The sequence below is a fragment of the Ascaphus truei genome, chromosome 5 (assembly GCF_040206685.1).
Source record: "Ascaphus truei isolate aAscTru1 chromosome 5, aAscTru1.hap1, whole genome shotgun sequence".
In the NCBI taxonomy this organism is placed as follows: domain Eukaryota; kingdom Metazoa; phylum Chordata; class Amphibia; order Anura; family Ascaphidae; genus Ascaphus; species Ascaphus truei.
Genome location: NC_134487.1, coordinates 191277020 through 191297838, shown reverse-complemented (window position 1 = coordinate 191297838; position 20819 = coordinate 191277020). Strand labels below are relative to the sequence as shown.

Genomic DNA, 20819 nt, shown 5'->3' with positions numbered 1-20819 from the left:
AGAGATAGATACACACACACACACACCCCTCCATGCAGTCTCCACTTCTCCTTGGCCCCACCCCCAGGCTCCTGACATTACTCAGCAGCTGCCAATCAAGATGGAGGACGCTGGCCATCCTCCTAGCAACAGCCCTGCTCTCTCCCTGCACAGGGAAATCCCGCGGCCCCCCAAGGCAGTCAGGTCACTACATCCAGAGAGGTAATACCGGTATACACATGTCCAGTAATACCTCTCATTTTTAGTGAACAAAATGTCCAAATACAGGACAGTCCAGTTAAATACCCCTGGCAACCCTAACATTAACCCCAGGTCCATACCTTCTTCTCCTCTTTCCCACCAGAGCACATAACTATGTCCTCCACAGTACAATGAGAATGCACAATCTGTATTATTCGTCTTTTAAATGTAAAAAAATCTGTAAATATAAATGCAGAATTTGTATTTTTACTAATGTACAATATTGATTTTACTTATGGGGGGGGGAGGGGTGGAACGCAAGGCTGAAGGTTCGCCTAGGGCGCCTAATACCTTTGCATCAGCCCTGGGGGTATATAGTGTCTATTGGATGCTGCTAAGATGTTTTTAAATGACTGGGAAATAACAAACAAATTATAAAGATTTTATATAATTGCAACAACTTTTGAGTGCAGATCTATTTGTATTTTTTTTTTATTTCAAGAAAGCTTTAGTGGATGGAAGCCTGTGGTCAATCACCCTTTACAGTACATAAACACAGGGCCGCAGACAGATTTACCTGGGCCAGGGACTACAGTTCTGATCGCCCCCCACCCCCCAAAAAAAATTCCCACCACCCAATGCAAAAAACTTCCAACCACCAAATACATACAAAAAAATCCCCACCCCCGCAAATATATACAACCTTCCCCACCCCCCCAAATACATACAAAAAAAACACCTACCCAATACATATGCACCCCCCATAAGTAACCCGAAAATGCAGCCTGTGGTTCCTATCCAACACGAATCGTCTTGAGAGTAACTCAGGGAACTTCCTCTCTGGCGTCTGGCTCCTGGCGTCTGAACTGCTCCACCACCACCACCGTAGCTCACTCTAACCACGTGACCCTACGCGTTTCTTCCGACAAGACGATCCGTGTTGGATAGGAACCACAGGCTGCATTTTCGGGTTGCCGGAGAGACACTTATACGGTGACACCAGCAGCAGTGAGGTCTTACAGATGCACACAGTGGGACGGAGCAAACGGACGGCGGTCTGATTACATACTGGCGCATGGGCTTGCCCATACAACGCTATTTTATTATTGCCAAATTGTGAGTGTGCATTTGTCTTGGTTCGTGTTATTAAAACTTTGTTATTGGATTTTACACAAGGATCGGGCGCTTTTCCTCTTCTTGTTTTTCTAATAGGTATCTGTTGGGAGGTTGTTGACCCTCAGGAAGTAGCTGCCCAGACCATACAACAATCCACACAAGGTTTACCCATTATTGGGTTACAGGACATTAGACCTATATTTTTCTTTTGGTCTATTTTTTGAACTTTGACATTTTTTACAATCTTATATTTTTTTACATTTCATTGATATTGTTCTATATTGTTTACATATGCTGCACATAATTTATTGTGCGATATAGTCACATCTCACAACACTATCCACCTTCATAGTTATCACTACCACACACATTGTATGTTATGGTATTTATTTACAGGCATCTGTGCCAATCAGAGTCATTTTAGTTTTTTTGGGGGATTGTGATTTGGGTGGTCACTTTAACAGGCACTGTCTATTCATTTATATCACTGTATATATATATAGTATATAGCAAGGAACAGTAGGCAAAATAAAATACAATAAATATAAAAAAAACAATATATATATATAAAACCCACCCAAATACATATAAAAAAGACCCCAATGCACCTAAAAATATACACCAATACATATACAAAAGACTCCGATACATCTAAAAAAGAGCCATATCCATAAAAAAAACTAAAAAAAAATACATATAAAAAAAACAATCCCCCAATACATATAAAAATACCCCCAAGCCCCCCAATACATATAAAAATATCCCCAATACCTTTAAAAATACCCCCAATACATATAAAAATACCCCCAAGCCCCCCAATACATATAAAAATACCCCCAAGCCCCCCAATACATATAAAAATACAGACTTACCTTGGGTCAAGCTGAGCGGGTGTCTGCGGGGACCCACTGGCTAGGGGGAGGGCCCGGCCGGCGCTGCAAATTTCCCCCGATCTCTGGCCAGGCCCTGCTGCCGGTTGCGTCTGGGCCCCGACTCTCAGCGGCCTGCAGGACCTTTCCTCTCTCTGTCCCACGCCTCCGAGCTTCCACTGCCGGTGCACGCCGGGGCTCTGACGTCAGCGTGGGGCACGCCGGAAGCTGGACCAAGCTTACTTCCGGTGCGCTGACGTCAGAGCCCCGGCGTGCACCGGCAGTGGAAGCTCGGAGGCGTGGGACAGAGAGAGGAAAGGTCCTGCAGGCCGCTGAGAGTCGGGGCCCAGACGCAACCGGCAGCAGGGCCTGGCCAGAGGTCGGGGGAAATTTGCAGCGCCGGCCGGGACCCCCAGCCTGCAGGCCCGGGACACCAGCCCGGCTGTCCCCCCCTCTAGACAGCCCTGCATAAACATGTTTAAGATTACGTCAAGGGCAGTTAACACCGGATGTTAGTGAATCTCCGCTGGAATGCTTCAAGTGGTGTCATCAGCAGACTGTTAGATACACACACATATATACATACACCTATGTACATACAGCCACACACATACGCGCAACACACAGAGAAACATATGCAAACATATATACAGACAGACACACACACAAAAAAAATGTGTGTGTATATATATATATAGCCAATAAAGACTATCACTTGTGAGCACATTCACGTCGTAGACAGGTCTGCAACCCTGCCTTTAAACCATTACCACCTAGCCTACAGCACTTCCACTTCAGCAAGGTATTCTGGGAAATGACATGCAAATGAGCATACAATGTGTCACCTTTTGCCTGAGGGAGGGTAAAAGGCAGGGTTGCAGACCTGTCTAAGACATGTGAACGTGCTCACAAAGTGATATTCTTTATAGGCTATATGCTAACGGTGGAGGTTTTTTGTCGCCATTTTCACCCACCATAACTTAATATATATATATATATCTACTATATATTTTTGAAAGCATTATATGTATGTATGTTTCACTGTGTTCCCTGTCCCTAGCGGCAATCTCATTGGTCCCTTGGCCTGCCCGCCCCCGCACACCTCTCATTGGCCTCACACACTCACACCGCCACCTTGGCCCGCCCCCCACACCTCTCATTGGCCTGAGGCGGAGTGACGGGCCAAAGGTCCAAAAAAACCACACACACACACACACACACACCTCTCTCTCTGTCCCCCCCCCCCATCACACTCACCTCCCCCCTCCCCGGTGCTCCACTCACCTCCCCGCCTCCCCTCCGCTCCACTCACCTCCGCTCCACTCACCTCCCTCCCGCTCCACTCCCTCCCGCTCCACTCACCTCCCTCCCGCTCCACTCACCTCCCTCTCCACTCACCTCCCTCCCACTGCACTCCTTCTCCACTCACCTCCCTCCACCTCCCTCCTGCTCCACTCACCTCCCTCTCCACTCACCTCCCGCTCCACTCCCTCCCGCTCCACTCACCTCCCTCACGCTCCACTCACCTCCCTCCACCTCCCTCTCGCTCCACTCACCTCCCTCTCCACTCACCTCCCGCTCCACTCCCTCCCGCTCCACTCACCTCCCTCACGCTCCACTCACCTCCCTCCCCGGCACGGGGACAGCTAGTGGGCAGGGCAGCCTGCCGCTGCCACGCGGCACCTAAGATGGCGGCGGACGCAAGGACCCCCTTCCTCCCTCACGGACTAAGTAACATGGCGGCGGCCGGAAGGAGAGGTCCCGCTCCACTCACCTCCCTCTCGCTCCACTCCCTCCCGCTCCACTCACCTCCCGCTCCACTCACCTCCCTCCCGCTCCACTCCCTCCCGCTCCACTCACCTCACTCCCCAGCGCGGGGACAGGCAGTGGGCAGGGCAGCCTGCCGCTGCCACGCGGCACCTAAGATGGTGGTGGACGGAAGGACCCCCTTCCTCCCTCGCGGACTAAGTAACATGGCGGAGGCCGGAAGGAGAGGTGACGGGTGTGTGTGTGTGTCACTGTGTGTGTGTGTGATACTGTGTGTATGACACTGTGTGACACTGTGTGTGTGTGTGTTTGTGTGTGACACTTTGTGTGTGTGTGACACTGTGTGTGACACTTTGTATGTGTGTGTTACACTGTGTGTGTGTGTGTGTATGTGTGTGGGACACAGTGTGTGTGCCCCCCTCTCCTGTCCACTCTCCTCCCCCTCCTGTCCACTCTCCTCCCCCTCCTGTCCATTGTCACCCCCCTCCTGTCCACTGTCACCCCCCTCCTGTCCACTGTCACCCCCCCCCCTCCTGTCCACTCTCCTCCCCCTCCTGTCCACTGTCCCCCCCCTCCTGTCCACTGTCCCCCCCCTGTCCACTGTCCCACCCCTCCTGTCCACTGCCCCCCCCCTCCTGTCCACTGTCCCCCCTCCTGTCCACTGTCCCCCCCTCCTGTACACTGTCACCCCCCTCCTGTCCACTGTCACCCCCTCCTGTCCACTGTCCCCCCCCCCTCCTGTCCACTGTCCCCCGCCCCCCCTCATGTCCACTGCCCCCCCCTCCTGTCCACTACCCCCCCTCCTGTCCACTACCCCCCCTCCTGTCCACTGTCCCCGTCCCCTCCTGTCCACTGTCCCCGTCCCTCCCCTCCTCCTGTCCACTGTCCCTCCCCCCACCTTTTCCTAGCGGCAAATTTAACTCACGGGCAACGCCGGGTCTCTCAGCTAGTATATATATATATATATACAGTATATATACAGGCATACCACGGTTTAAGGACACTCACTTTAAGTACACTCGCAAGTAAGTACATATCTCTCAATAGGCAAACGGCAGTTCACGCATGCGCCTGTCAGCACGTCCTGAACAGCAATACCGGCTCCCTACCTGTACCGAAGCTGTGCGCAAGCAGGGAGACTATAGAGCCTGTTACACTTGTGTTATTTACATCAGTTATGCACATATATGACGATTGCAGTACAGTACATGCATCGATAAGTGGGAAAAAGGTAGTGCTTCACTTTAAGTTCATTTTCGCTTTACATACATGCTCCGGTCCCATTGCGTACGTTAATGCGGGGTATGCCTGTATGTATATATCATCACATTTTAAGTTATGGTGGGTAAAAAAGGCAACAAGAAACCTCCACCATATAGCAAATAAAAATATAATTTGTGAGCTCATTCACATGTCTTAGACAGGTCTGCAACCCTGCCTTTCACCATTATTTGTCATTCTGTCATTTCCCAGAATCCCTTGCTGCAGTGGAAGCACTGTATGCTAGATGATAATGGTGAAAAGCAGGGTTGCAGACCTGTCTAAGACATGTGAATGTGCTCACAAGTGATATTTTGATTTGCTATATGCTATACGGTGGAGATTTCTTGTTGTCTTTTTCACCCGCCATAACTTAAAATGTGATGGTTAACCCTACAGCCTTGAAAATTGCAAAGCCAAAACAACCAACCTCACACTGAGACCCATTAAAGCTGAAACATGTCTGTGAGTGGTTTCTCTGGCTTTGCATCTGATTCCCATGCTGTGCTTGAAAGCTGTTTTAACAGCGAGCATTAATTTATAAGGGTTCCATGTAAAAATAGATTTCAGGCAAAATGTGACACTGTGTGGTCATTTGCATGTCATTTCCCAGAATCCCTTGCGGCAGTGGAAGCAATGTATGCTAGGTGATTATGGTGAAAGGCAGGGTTGCAAACCTGTCTAAGACATGTGAATCTGCTCACAAGTGATATTTTTATTTGATATATATATATATATAATCTTCACAGAGATTAAAATATAGTACACCTGAGGGTAACCCACCTCCTGAGTGCCATATAGATTTGCAACAATGTCATATTCTAATGTCAGGGGATAGCCCACAAACCTCTTATGCCTATAACACCAATGACGAGAGTGTTGTACACACTCTATCCTGCTTTATCCGGAATGCCCCGGTCTGATCTAAGTGTGCGAGAGAAACAGAGAGAGGGAGAGACAGGAGAGAGACAGAGAAAGAGGGGTTGGAAAGAGGGAGAGAGAAAAGAAAGAGAGGGAGAGAAGATAAAAGGGGGAGAGAGAAGGAGGGATAGACAGAGAGCGATGGAGAGAAAGGGGAAGAGGGGGAACGAGGGAGAGAAATGGAAGAGGGGGAAAGAGAGACATTAATAGGAACAAAAGGGAGAGAGGGGGCATGAGAAGAGTGCAGGAGAGATTGAGAGAGAGAGAGAGGGAGACGGGTGAGAGAAGAGAGTGGGGGAAGAAGAGAGAGATTGGTGAGGTAACGAGAGAGATGGAGAGAGAAAAAGAAGGGGAGAGGAAGAGAGAGGGCGAGGACAAGAATGACAGTATATATGTACATATACACATACATGTACATATGCACATATATGTATCTCTGCAGGGACAGTGCAGGGTCAGTAAAAGGGTTCCTGCCCTGGGCCATATGACATAATATTGTTGTCCATCTCCAAGATCTACTCTTTAGAGAACAGAAGCAGCAGAGTGACATTCTGTGACACGCTGCATACAACCTGTTCTAACCACCTGTCACCTCCCTCAACACCGAGAGAGGCTGCAGTGTCACCAGGATGCAGGAGAACTTACAATCCAACATCATGTGCAAGAGATCTAGTGACATTATGTGGCACAGGGACAGCAGAGCTTACAATCTAATTACATTATGTGACAATTTGAAAGAAGAAACTACAATCTAATTACATCATGTGACAGGGACAGATGTGTGTAATGTCATTGTTCCCGACAGTATATCAGATTGAGTGTGTGTGTGTCTTAGTGTGACATTGTGTAACAGCGGTTCTGCGTGTCATTGTGTATGGTACTTACTCAACATGCTGGATGTCTGTTAACTCCACATTATCTCTCTCCTGCTCCTCCATCTTTCCTGGGTCTGTACAGAGAACACAAAGATAGCATGACAACTTGCTTCCTACACACACACTGTATAACTCACTCCATAGCATACACAAACACAGTATGAAAACTCGCTCCTTACACACACACACACACCGTATGACCCGCTCCCCCCCCTACACACACACACACACACACACACACACACACACACACACACACACACACACACACACACACACACACACACACACACACACACACACACACACACACACCAGTAGAGTATGTGGTCCTCCTTTTAGAACTTTCACTTATATATATATATTTTTATGTCTGTTATTTTTTGATTAATAAAATTACCCTTTCTATTTTTTGCTAACATTTGTCTGAGTGCTCTTTAAGAGGTTTCTTTTCTCTGTGTTTTTATATATATATATATATATATATATATATATATATATACACACACACATACATACATATACTGCTCAGTGCTCTCTGGCAATGGTCAAAAGTTTGGAAATGCAGCGTGACCTGTCACTCTCTGCACATACCTGAAGGTGCCCTCACAAGAGGCTCTGTAGCGACCTGGTGCCAGGTAGCGAGGGTTGAGATGCTCTGCAGGTGGAGATCTGTGCAGAAGAGATGCGCTGCAACACTAGTGACCAGTGCAGGAGGAGAGGTGGTCTGCAGCTGTATATCCGAGGTGTGTTCTGTCAGCTGGCAAAACACTGCTGGTCCCTCGGATCAAGGGAGGGTGCGGCCCAGCTGCAAAGCTTACCTCCCCTTCACACACAGGTAAGAGCGACGCCTCCTGACGTATCCCATTCAAAAGACATGTAGTGCCCTCAAACCTAAGCTGCTTTGCTATAATCCTCAGCCCTGCACAGTCGGGGAGGAGATACAAAGTACTCTGCACTGTACAGATATACAATGCTTTGCACACAACAGATATATAATACATGGCATTCCACATATTCACAGTGCTCTGCATCATACACATACAGTATATTGTGCCCAGTCTCTCATACTTGGTCAGGGTGCTGGATCTGTGACGGCTGGGCGAGGATATGCAGATAGAATAATGATGGGCACCAGGAATTTTTATAGAACAAACAAGAGCTTTATTCACAGCCGTTCATAATGCTCACGATATAACAGACAGTCTTCACTTCAGATATTAACTGATGCCAAACAATATGGTTACCCTTGGTAGCTCTCTCCTACACTGGTAGGTACTTATTCTTGTTTCCCTTAGTATTGGTTAGGTTGGCAATCTCCTGCATAGCTTCGATAATGCCCAATCTCAGGTGGACCCTTGTTGGGACACACACACTATTCTCTGGAAAACTACCCCGTGGGTGCACAGTATTCTTATTGTATACTTGTCGGATCTGGAATTTACTTAGGAACTTCCATTGGGGCCAATATGATTATGCTCCGGAGCTACTACTCTGAGAACTCCCTGATGAGTACAGGCTTACTCCTCTTCTGGCCAGAGAACAATCTTGGGTCATTACTATGTGCACTAACTATATAGGGAACGTTTCTTAACTGAAAACAATAAATGGTGACAGGCCATACACATTACTATACAAACAAAACCATTTACCGGACTTACAGAAAGGCTTCAGTCTGAACTCAGAATAACCTGTTTCTAAAATATCCGTCTGAGCTATACATACACTTTTCTACCTTTCCAGCACCTCCTCTGATGTCATACAGAACAGTGGTTCTTAACCTTTTGCATCTGACGTCAACCATTTTGTCAAAAAACCCTGGTTCCACCATGATAAAAAGAAAACCCCACATTTTTCAAGGAGTGTATTTTTACAGTAAAACATTTTAAAGGACATTACTGCCATCAAGCCCCCCTTAAACTCCCCCCTTACATTCCCCCTTCTCTCTTTTCCGCTAGTCTCCCCTCACTCACTCTCTCTCTTCCACTCACTCCAACACACACACCCTCCAAATCTTACCTTGGGGTGAGGAGGTCTCTTCAGTGCTGATCCGGTCCTGCGGCGGTCCGTGGACTCCGCAGCGCCCTCCTCTGGTCGGAAGGTGGACCCAACAGGAGGTCCCAACACAGAGGATTGCTGTGACCGTCGGGTTGCTGCTGCATGAGGAGCCGCTGCAAAATTTAGACTACAGATACTGTATCCTATATCTATACTTACTTATTGATCCACAGGAAGGCAAACAAAAAACCTCAGTGACATATCATCCAATGATATCTCATAGGGGAAAAATAAATTCCTTCCTGACTCCAAGAATTGGCAATCAGATTAATCCCTGGATCAACATCCTTCCCATGTATACTTATTTGGTAGATCCCTGTATAAGGAAAAATATGTACCAAAGTACATGCGCAAAGGTGCTTATGGGGTGCGCTTGGCTACGTACACACCTATCCTCCTGAAAAGATAATAAAACCTCTAGGGGTATATACATTGGCCCCAATCCGACCACCGGACGGATAAACCTTCAAATAAATTAAAACACAATGTGTGATTAATAAGAAAGACAAAGACTTTGTCAACATACACTCAATAATGCATACAAACCTGATAACATAAACGTGATGAATAGATAACCACTGATAGCTGTAACCCTGTGGAATGCAGACCAGAAGCCAGTACAAATAGAAAATACCACTTGTTAATCCAGAGTATAATGATATTAACCATACAGAGTCCTCCTATGTGTGGAAAATTATTTCGTGATGGTGCTGTTCATTTGATAGTAGCTGCGGCCCCACAAGAGAGGATAGCACTCCTCTCAGAATAGAGATTACCTCAAAGGAAAGGAAAAAAGAAAGTGAAGGGCGCAAGATGTGTGAGTTCGTCAGGGATGGCCTAGGGATGGACCAGGAAGTAACCCCGAGGCAAAGCGGCTTACCAGGACACTGAGGGGGAAAGCACCGACTAAAACGGCACCCGTGGGGAGGCTCAGCAGCAACTGCCAAGCAACAGAGGTATTGCAGAACTCAAACGGACACTTGCCCAATTTGTTGGACCCATTCAGCAGCCCGGTGCACCCCTTTGGGGTAATCACAGCCCTCAACTGTTCCTGCCACCAGCGGTCACAGGAGGAGAGAGTCTATCAGACTTTTTGGTCAGGCAATTAAATTTTTTAATTCCTTAGTTATTTATTTTTTAATTTCTATTTTTTCATAGATAATTCATTTTTTTGTGCTATCTCATCTTGTTCATTCTTCAGCTCTCAGCTGTCACACTTATTCTTCAGCTCTCAGCTGTCTACCCTTGTATTGTGCATTTCAATATCCAAAGTGACATATAAAGTAATTTCATTTGAATCTTGCGCCCTTCACTTTCTTTTTTCATATCCCTGTATAACTTTCCTTTCTAAAAACATGTCCAAACTTTTTTTTTTTTTAACAAATCCATTGTATCTTCCATCACAATCTTCATGGGTAATGAATTCCACATTTTAACTGCCCTTATTGTAAAGAAATCTTTGCTGGTGAAATCTCCTTTCCTCCAACCTTAAGGGATGGCCCCGAGTCCTTAGTACTGCCCGTGGGATGAACAGTTCTTTTGAAAGCTCCCTTTACTGTCCCCGAATATATTTGTATATAGATATTATATCCCCTCATAGACGCCTCTTTTCTAATGTAAATAAATCTAATTTAGCTAGCCTCTCCTCATAAGTTAGACTGAACACCATCTTTATTAATTTGGTGGCTCTTCTCTGCACTCTCTCTAGTTCCATAATGTATTTTCTAAGGAGTGGTGCCCAAAATTGTACTCCATATTCAAGGTGTGGTCTTACTAGTGCTTTGTAAAGGGGCATAATTATGTTTACTTCCCTTCCATCCATTGCCCGTTTGATGCAAGATAAGATCTTGTTTGCCTTTGCAGCTACTGCATGACTTTGGGCACTATTGCTAAGCCTGCTGTCTACAAGCACTCCTAAATCCATCTCCATCAAGGATTCCCCCAATTTATCGCCATTTAACTTGTAAGTCGCCTGTTTATTCTTGCATCCCAAATGCATAACCTTACATTTATCTGTATTAAACCTCATCTACCATTTACCTGCCCAAGTTTCCAGTCTCTCCAAGTCTTCTGAAGAGAAATTACATCCTGCTCTGATTCTATTACTTTACACAATTTAGAATCATCAGCAAAGATGGAGACTTTGCTCTTGATGCCAACCTCAAGGTCATTAATAAACATGTTAAAAAGCAGAGGTCCCAGTACCTGATCCGAGGTACTCCACTCACAACTTTAGCCCAACCTGAAAAAGTTCCATTTATGACAACCCTCTGTTGTCTATCCTTTAACCAGTTTTCAATCCAGATGCATACTGTATATTTTTACTAAGTCCAATTTGCTTTATTTTGTACACCAACCTTTTGTGTGGAACCGTATCAAAAGCCTTTGCAAAATCTAAGTAGACCACATCAACTGTATTGCCCTGGTCTAAATTTCTACTTACCTTCTCAAAAAAACAAATAAGGTTAGTTTGGCATAGATCTATCATCTATCATCTATCCTTCATAAATCCATGCTGACTATTACTAATAATTTTATTTTCCATGAGGTATTCCTGAATATTATCCTGTATTAAACCTTCAAGGTTTCCCCACTATTGAAGTCAGGCTTACAGGTCTGAAATTCCCCAGTTGTGATCTAGCTCCCTTTTTAAATATAGGCACCACATCTGCTTTACGCCAATCTTGTGGTACTGAGCCTGTGGAAATGGAGTCCTTGAATATTAAATGTAATGGTTTGGCTATTACTGAGCTTAACTCCTTGAGAACTCTTGGATGTATGCCATCTGAGCCAGGTGCCTTATTTACTTTAATTTTTTCAAGCTGCCTGTAACAGGGGACTTATCCCTGTTCAGTAATGTGCCTTTAATATAGCAGTGTGGTGGTTAACTTCTGGTAGTTAATTACTAAACACCACCTGCCTGATTGAGATGGCTTACAAAAGCCTGTCTGTTCAAACAGGAAGAACTCTTTAGCTGACACCTGAGCTGAACTTAGAGACACTTGTCTTGAGCTCTGCAAAAGAGATAGCAGAGCGGCTTTCAAGACACAGGGAAAACTTCTAAACCTGTATGCTGACCAACCCTGGAGACAAGGGAGCTGAAGCAGGGACAGTGAGAAGATTTTCCCTCCAAGAAACAGATAAGACTTTTATTCTTAAGAGACTGCTTATATCTGCTTATTTTCATGCTATATGTTTTGGGGCTGCGAGAACTGCTTAACTAATAGGAGATGTGAACTAATTGCATAGGATTTCACTAGAAATACTCCCAAGTGAATGGAAGCTATGTTCCCCCCCCCCCTGTGTTTGGATAATTTCCTGATGGAAAGGAGCAGGCACAATAAAGCCTTATTATAATTTCACATTATAAAGCCTCCTAAGTGTGTACCTCTGTGAACGTCCATCCACATATGGTGTCAGAAGTGGGATACGAGGTGTCCTTGTAGTTAAAAAGGACCGGAGTTTTTATGTGAAAATTTTTGTTATGCTTTTTTGCCTACAAACAGTCTAAACAACTTGGGAAAAAAAAAAAAAAACCCTCATGCAGCAGAAATCAGATTTAAAGGGACACACACCACTGAAACTTACACTGCACTGAAACTTACAAAACCACAGATGGACTATTTTCCCCAATACCAAGAGACTGCTGAAGCAGGTAAACCTTTAATTACCTACAGTACAGGCAACTCTTATTCGAACAAAAACCAGTGGCAATTCCCCAAAAGACCCAGGTACACCCAGGTACATTCTGAATACATGCCTTAAACTTTCCTTAAACTAGCCCCAGCATTTCTGCATTGATTAATGGCCTATCAGATTAACAGCGGGGGTCCCTGGCAGTCCCATTCAAACTGAATTGGACTGCCAGGGATCCCTGCTGTGTTAATCCTATGGGTCGTTAGTCAATGCAGAAATGCCTTAAACGTGCCTCAAACTAGCCCAGAACATACCCAGCACATACCCAGCACATACCCAGAATGTAACCCGGCTAGTTTACGGCAAATGTTAGAATAAACGTTGCCTCTACTGTATCACAAAGTGTAATACGGTCATTGAAATAGGGATTTTGCCTTCTAGCCATAGTCAGGGTTCAAGAAGTGAGTCAGCCCTTCAAAAGGGATAGGTTTTTCTTGTTATGAAAAGTTTCGCTGAAGCAGTGAATACATATGGTGACCCATGAGTGGTACTGATTTTGCAAATAAAGGTTGCCACACCGCATAGGGCTACCAGCTGTGAATGGAGTATATGCAGAAAAGTGTGAAAATTGATACAAAGACTGTGCTGAAGCAGGGGTATTTTTAGCAAACAAATGCTGAGTGTAAAATTGCCCTATAAAGAAAAAGTTTTTTCAAAGCCAATTGCTGAGTGTTGAGTCCACTGCAAAGAATGTTTTTTTTTCTGCAAGTAAAAAAGTATGCCTATTATCTTGGGAGCAAAACAGACACCCAAAATGTGAAGTGTGAATGCCATAATACCCAAAGATGAGACTGAAAATTACTGAACTCAGGCAGAAAACCAAATTCTGTTGCTGAAGCGGAGGGATTCACCTAGCAAATAAATGGTGTATAGCAAATAGACTTTTTTTTACCTAGCAACTGCACAATCTTGTATACCTGATAAGAGAAAATGCATGCACAGTACTGCTGATATTGAAAAAAAAAAAAAAAAATTACCCAAGAAAGAAAAATCTACAGAGATGCCTGTGAGAGCCATGACCTCTACAAGCAAAATATGCCCATCTGTAGGACTACCACAATTGGGGGTTCTAGCAAATACAGTGGCAACAGCTGCAATAGCGCCTCCTGAGGTCAGGAAGAAAATGACACCTGATAGCCTAAAAATGGAGGACAAGATGCAGCGTTCCTGTAATGAACCCTACCCCACTGAAGAGTGGCCCTTCCAGTCCAATAAAGAGGAAGACATCTCTTACGGGGAACCCGAACCGAGTCACACCCACAAAACACCCCAAGAATGGTGGGGGTGCCTGAACTCGGCACGAACAGAAAAGACCGCTCCCTTTGATGACAAATATGTTCAGCAGGAGACAGAGCGGGAGCCGTGGATCACCGAATATTTCCGTCAGCTATTACAGTTGCAAGAAAAGCCGGGTGGATCCAGTGACGCTGCTAAAACTTCAAATGAAGATGGAGACCCCAGTATCCCTGAAGGGACGGTGTCATCCAAATCAAAAAGGAAGAAAAAGAAAAAGAAAAGCGGTTCTTCACTTACCGTGGAAGTAACAGACACGTCCGCAGATCCTGTGGAGAAAAAGGGGGACCGAGATGCCCTGCAGGCTAGAGAAAATGGAGAATTCGTCCCGCGGTTAACCGAATATCCAGAGGGCCCAAGGCAGAAGTCGTGTACCCCAAAGAAGTATCTGTCCGGTGCCAACAGTGAGGAACCCTCAACCAGTCATCCCAGGGAAGCGGACCCGGAACCAGTGAGTGACGATCCCTTGACCAGCACTGAAGACGCCCTGAAAATTGCCAGGCGTGACTGTGAGTTACTCCGTGAACAATTGAATCAAAAGGAAGATGGTTACGCGGAGCTACTGAAAAATAACGTGAGGCTACAAAAAGATGTGCTCACCATTTACTCTTTAGCCAGGACAGAATTGGACGATCTCAAGACTGAGCTAGATACTGCAAAGGCTGCTATTTCCGCCATGGATGAAAAGCAGAGCCAATCTGATAAAATGGTGGCTACGCTAAAGCGGAAGTATGAGGAGGCACTGAAGCAGATGACAGTCTTCCAGCAAGAGGTTCACACTCTTCGCAAAGAGCTGAATGCCTCACAACAGGAGATCAACAGTGTCCGGATAGAAGTGGACGTATCTCAGAAAGAGGTTCAGACACTCCGCAGAGCACTTGATGCCTCACATCATGAGACCAACAGCTGCCGCACAGACCTGGAAGTTTCCAGAAAGGAACTACACAATCTCACTGAGGAGCTGGACATTTCAAGGAAAACTATCCTACATCTTAACTTAGATCTCAAAGTCTCTCAGAAGGAGCTTCAGAACTTAAACCTGGAGATGGAAGTCTCACGCCAGGAGACAGCCCGCCTCCAAGCAGATGTGCAAAAATGGAAGGTGGACTGCAAGGAAGCCCTGAATAGTACAGAGACTGAAAAAAGAGAAAATTTAAGATTAAAAAAAGAAAATTCTGAGTTGACAGAATACGTCAAGGGAAAGAATGAAGAGCTGCAGGCTCTTAAAGAAATAAATAAACTTTTGAAAGAGGAAATGTTTGAAGCAGAGCACCGACTGCAGAACCAACTGCAAGGTCTGCATACACACCTCCAGTATGCTGAGGAGAAGCAGCAAACGCTGCAGGAAGAAAAGCTGCAGGCTGCTAAAGAGATACAAGCGCTGCAGGAACGTCTGAATACCCAGTACGTCCCTACAGAGCAGTGTGAGGAGCTAAAGGCCACACTGCATGTCTTCAGAGCATCATTGGAGATGGAGCTTCGATACCAGGTGACTCTGTATGAGAGGGAGCGTGAGAAGGCTCAGAAACTGGAGCAAGAGCTGGAGAGACAGAGAGACTGTTCCATTCCCTTGAGTCAGTACACCAAGGAGAAAACAGACGCAGCGGCAACCTTGACGACAAAAATTACAGAGCTCCAGAATATGAACGAGACTCTGATACAGATTCCTCCAATACGGAAAAAGGTATTGGCTCTGCCCAAGCACCAGTATCCCACAGTAACTAATGCCCGTGAGGACAAGGGTACAGTGAGAGTTGGGGACTCCACTCAACTTCAAAACAAAAATACGAAGTTTGAGCCACCAAAGAAAGCACTAGCCAAACCTACAGCTGCCCAACAGGCAACAAACAAAGGTAGGAGTGCAGAATCAAAGCCAGAAGAATCCTTAGCTGAGGAAGCTGAACTGGTGACTCCGTGGTGTGGAGAAGCTGCAGAAAGAACACTTCAAGAGCAGAAAACTCCAAGGGCTAGTCCTAACTGCTCTACAACTGTTGCCTTACACTTTATCTACAAAAAGAGGAGTGCCCGACGCAACAGAAATCTCAAGACCGCGCAAGCAATAAGAAGACTTTACGTGGAAAAAGTCCCCCTCGAGCGACTGAGGAGTGCTGATCTCAAGCACCTTCGGGAGGAAACAAAAATAAACTGGAGAAAGGGCTCCAATCCCAGCGGGACAGAAGGTTCTCTTCCTCCATTAACTCCCATTCAAGTCACAGAAAGATCTCGAATGAGAGTGGAAGGATGGGCTTTGGCCGTGGTAAGCTCGAGCTTCCCACAAACAGGGGAGGTATGTAACAGGGGACTTATCCCTGTTCAGTAATGTGCCTTTAATCTAGCAGTGTGGTGGTTAACTTCTGGTAGTTAATTACTAAACACCACCTGCCTGATTGAGATGGCTTACAAAAGCCTGTCTGTTCAAACAGGAAGTAAGAACTCTTTAGCTGACACCTGAGCTGAACTTAAGAGACACTTGTCTTGAGCTCTGCAAAAGAGATAGCAGAGCGGCTTTCAAGACACAGAGAAAACTTCTAAACCTGTATGCTGACCAACCCTGGAGACAAGGGAGCTGAAGCAGGGACAGTGAGAAGATTTTCCCTCCAAGAAACAGATAAGACTTTTATTCTTAAGAGACTGCTTATATCTGCTTATTTTCATGCTATATGTTTTGGGGCTGCGAGAACTGCTTAACTAATAGGAGATGTGAACTAATTGCATAGGATTTCACTAGAAATACTCCCAAGTGAATGGAAGCTATGTTCCCCCCCCCCCTGTGTTTGGATAATTTCCTGATGGAAAGGAGCACCTCTGTGAACGTCCGTCCACACTGCCTATGAACTTCTTCCTCAGTTAACCAATTGGTCATTAATATGGAGGTTGTGGCTTCCTCCTGTGGCACTACTACTACTACATATGAAATGGAGTCTTCCCTGGTATACACAGAAGCAATGAATTTGTTTAATACCTCTTGTTTTTCCTTATGTCACAATTGGAACTCCGGATCACACTGTAATAGGGATAGGAAATATTAATATATTGCAACTATCCCCAATAGATCTCTTAGAGATAGGGGGTCTATAGGATTGGTGGGATGTGGGTAGGGAAAATAAGTGTATTGACCACAAGGTGAAACTATCAGAGGACTGGTGGCGGTGGTCAGAAAAAAATTAATAATCTGAGTACTAGTCCTTTTGATAAAGATCCAGGTCGGCTACCAAGTAATTGGTAATAATGTGACTATGTAAATTGCAATCACAAGTATGTATAGTCCAGGGACCTCTCTGGGAAAGGACCTATGACATTTGGTAACGTACTGTACAGGGATTTCTGTTTGTTTTGTCCTTTTATTTTAAGAACTGGTCTGCATTTATCATAGCTGTATGTTCTTGTAATAATCTTTTTCTGTAAATCCAAGTACTGTATTTTTATATATATTAAAACAACACTTTAATAAGTGATGCTTTGGGATCTGAATGATCCACGCATGCTTTGTCCATTTTCTGACACATTTTGGTACAACAGATTTTTGTGTTTTAAGTACAGTACATAGTTTTTCTTTAATGAACAGGGACCTGAGAGCCAGACATATTTTATTTGCATATTTCTTGGGTGGTGGCGCGGGTATTATTGCAGTTGGGTAAGGGTACATTTTAACTCATGTTGGCTAGTTAAGCTGTGTGCATTAACTCTGGTTGCTTATGTAGCCCCCTTTCCCTATGCTTAAGGGAACTACGCGTGCTGCTGTACCGGTTTGCTCACAGGAGGCCTAAGCCTCCGCCTCTGGGAGCCTGGGGTGAGCTCTTTCTCCTTGCGTGCAGCGCCTCCACCTCTGAGGGATCCGAGCGTTGGCCAGATAACCCCTCACAGGAACCGATATACATTAATAAGTAATACACCACACAATGTATATGACTAAGGTTTACTGTACACACTTACTAACACAGATAAGATATAATAACTGTACCCACAGTATGAACCCAGTGCCCCAACAAGTGGTGGTTCTCCCAAAGTACTGAGGGTGCTGTGGCACCAATACCCCTGGTGTCCTTTCCCAGCAATTCCCATTTAAATGTGAGGAAGCGCTACCTCCTGTGGATGTAGGTGCACGTTGGGTACTTGCCTGGGTACTCCAGTACCCAGGTGCTGCTTGTCGCGATGGGTTGGAGTGGGGCCTCCAACACAAATCCCCTCTCCCCTAAGGGTCCTGATCCTCCTTGTGAGGTGAGCTCCAGCCGGAGGGTCTCACCTGAATGTTCTGGGTTAAAGCGCCCTGATCCCAGGTCGCAGAGCACTGCATGGCCATCCAGTCACTGGTGCAGAAATATCAATAAGGGGAAGAGTCCCTATCTGAGAACACTCCTCTACTATGGCTCAGGATCTAACTGGGGCCTAGACACACGCAGCCCCAATGGGCCACTTAAAGAGCTCTGGTCCCATGGACCTAGTCTGCATGGATATCCTCTGCTTCGAGGCAGACTCAAAGGGTATTGGGAACGTCCTGGTTGTAACAGACCATTACACCCAATACGCTCAAGCGTTCTCTACCAAAGACCAGCAAGCTCTCATAGTAGTCAAAGTACTGTGGGAGAAGTACTAAGGCGCTCCACTGATTCCCGCATCTTAGGCCAGAAGAACCCATCTCTTACTAGTCCGAATGTTTTGTCCACTCCCAGGTGTCCATGATCATCATGCAGAGATCGCAGGACATGGTACTGCAAGCTTCTGGGCAGGACGAGTTGTCTCCTATCGGGATAGTTGTGATAGGGGATAACCCGGTAGAGAAGGCCACGTTCCATGCAGAACTTGTCCCATTCCCTCATGATGACGGCGACTGTGTCGGCGGGAGTACACTTCACTAAGGAAGGGTTGTTTTCATGGATGGCCCGACGTATGGCTTTGGCCACTGGGTCTTGCATCTGGTGAATCACTAATTCCTTCCACCTCCTTATGGTATCTTGCGTGATGAACATGCCTTCTGGATGGCAGTATGCTGCAGGAAGTGCCTTTGATTGACACCCCAAGGAGTCCGCTACCCTGAGTTCGGAAAAGGCTACTTTGTCCTCCACGATAGACTCTATGGAGCACATGGCCCGAATTCCAGGGCCAGGAATTTCTTCCCACAAGCCATTGTCTGGTGCTGCACTCAGTCCAGGCCTTCTAGACAGAGCATCGGCTCCGATATTCAATGGCCCTGGCTTGTATTTCAGCGTGAACTGATAGTTAGACAGGGTAGCCAACCACCTGTGGCCGGTGGCATCTAACTTGGCAGACGTCAGGATATATGTCAAAGATTATTGTCGGTTCGCACTTCAAAGGAGACCCTGTAAAGATAATCGTGTAGCTTATCTACAACAGCCACTTGAGCGCTAGGAACTCCAGTTTATGGACTGGGTAGTTCTGCTTGCTCGCCGTCGGACTGCAACTCATATATGTTACCGGCCGGAGGCCTGCAGTGTATTTTTGGTGTAATACTGCTCCCAGCCCGTTGAAACTGGCATCCATGTGCAGGATGCACAGTTGCTCCGGGTCTGCATAGGCCAAGACAGGGGCTTCAGTGAGGCTCTTCTTCACCCCAGTGAAGGCCTTCTCGCAGGCGGAAGTCCATATGTCCCGGAATGGTGTTTGCGGGGTTGCGACTTTTTGCCGAGGCTCTTCTGGGTAGATCTTCAGACTGTTGAGGACTTTGGCCTTGCCTGAGTAACCCTCTATGAATCTTCGGTAGTATCCGCAATACCCCAGAAAGAATCGTAGCTCCATCAAATTATCTGGTCTGGGCCAGTTCATTATGGCTTCGACCTTAGCAGGGTCAGTAGCCACTCCTTTTGTGGACACTATGAGGCCCACATAGGTGACCAAAGTGCAGCAGAAGCGATATTTGTCCAGGAACAACTTCAGGCCTTCTTTCCCAGTTGATCCAGAACCTTCAGAAGGCGTTCTTCGTGCTCTTCTAACGTTCTTCTGAACACGATGATATCGTCCAGATAGACAGACATTTCCGGGGATTCATTTCCCCGATGGTCCTTTCCATCAGTCTCTGTAAAGTTGCAGGTGCACAACAGATACCTTGGGGCATCCGGGTGAACTGGTAAAACCCGAGGGGGCAGACAAACACTGTCTTCTCCTGGTCTTCGGGGCTCATGGATACCTGGTAGTACCCAGACCTCAGGTCCAACACACTGAAACACTGGCTGCCAGATAAAGCACTGAGGATCTCTTCAATCCGCGGCAAGGTATATTGGTCTGGGATCCGTTCTTCTTCCGCACCACCATAATAGGGGAGGCATATGGGCTACGGGACTCCGTTACGATACCCGTGTCTCCATCCCCTTCAGGACTCCCTGATATCCTCCACGTTTCTTGGAGCTATGCATCTGTAACGCTTGCGGAATGGAGTGGCGTCATTCAATCGGATCGTGTGTTGAGCACTCTTGCTGCAGCCCGCATCCATCTCCCTGCACACTGAGGACATCCTGTTTTCCCCTTTGCTACAATCCTATTGGCTGCGCAGTCCCAGGGATTCTGGGACTTATAGTTCAACGCCTGCATCTGCGGAGCTACACTAAGATGTCCACCACCTCCTCCACTGCGCATCTTGCCGTACTGCGCATGTGCAACCCGCAAAATGGCCGACCCTCCTCCACTAAACTGATCCCTTGCACCGGAGGCAGGGTAGGGGGACTTGGCTACACATATATAAGTCACATGCTCACAAGTGTGATGTCCGTGACAGATGGTATATGGGGAAGGATTGAGGGGAGATATAATTAATTTGAGGGACCTTTGTGGA

At 46.2% G+C, this 20819-nt stretch overlaps 2 protein-coding genes across 4 annotated transcripts in view; one reads left to right on the top strand and one right to left on the bottom strand.

The window, feature by feature from the left end:
• Window positions 1-20819, top strand: part of LOC142495691 (ankyrin-1-like) — a 538760-nt gene that overhangs the window by 270772 nt on the left and 247169 nt on the right. The window lies entirely within an intron of this gene.
• The window catches only part of RHOBTB2 (Rho related BTB domain containing 2), a 76856-nt gene that overhangs the window by 51886 nt on the left and 4151 nt on the right, over window positions 1-20819 (bottom strand). The window contains exons 1-2 of one of the 2 annotated variants that reach the window (XM_075601477.1): window positions 7583-8830; window positions 6999-7062 (exon numbers count right to left, since the gene is read on the bottom strand). In XM_075601477.1, coding sequence (XP_075457592.1) covers window positions 6999-7051 — 53 coding nt within the window. In that variant the 5' untranslated portion in view covers window positions 7052-7062; window positions 7583-8830. Of the gene's footprint in view, window positions 1-6998; window positions 7063-7582; window positions 8831-20819 lie in introns of those variants that run through there. The other variant, XM_075601478.1, reaches the window with a different exon arrangement.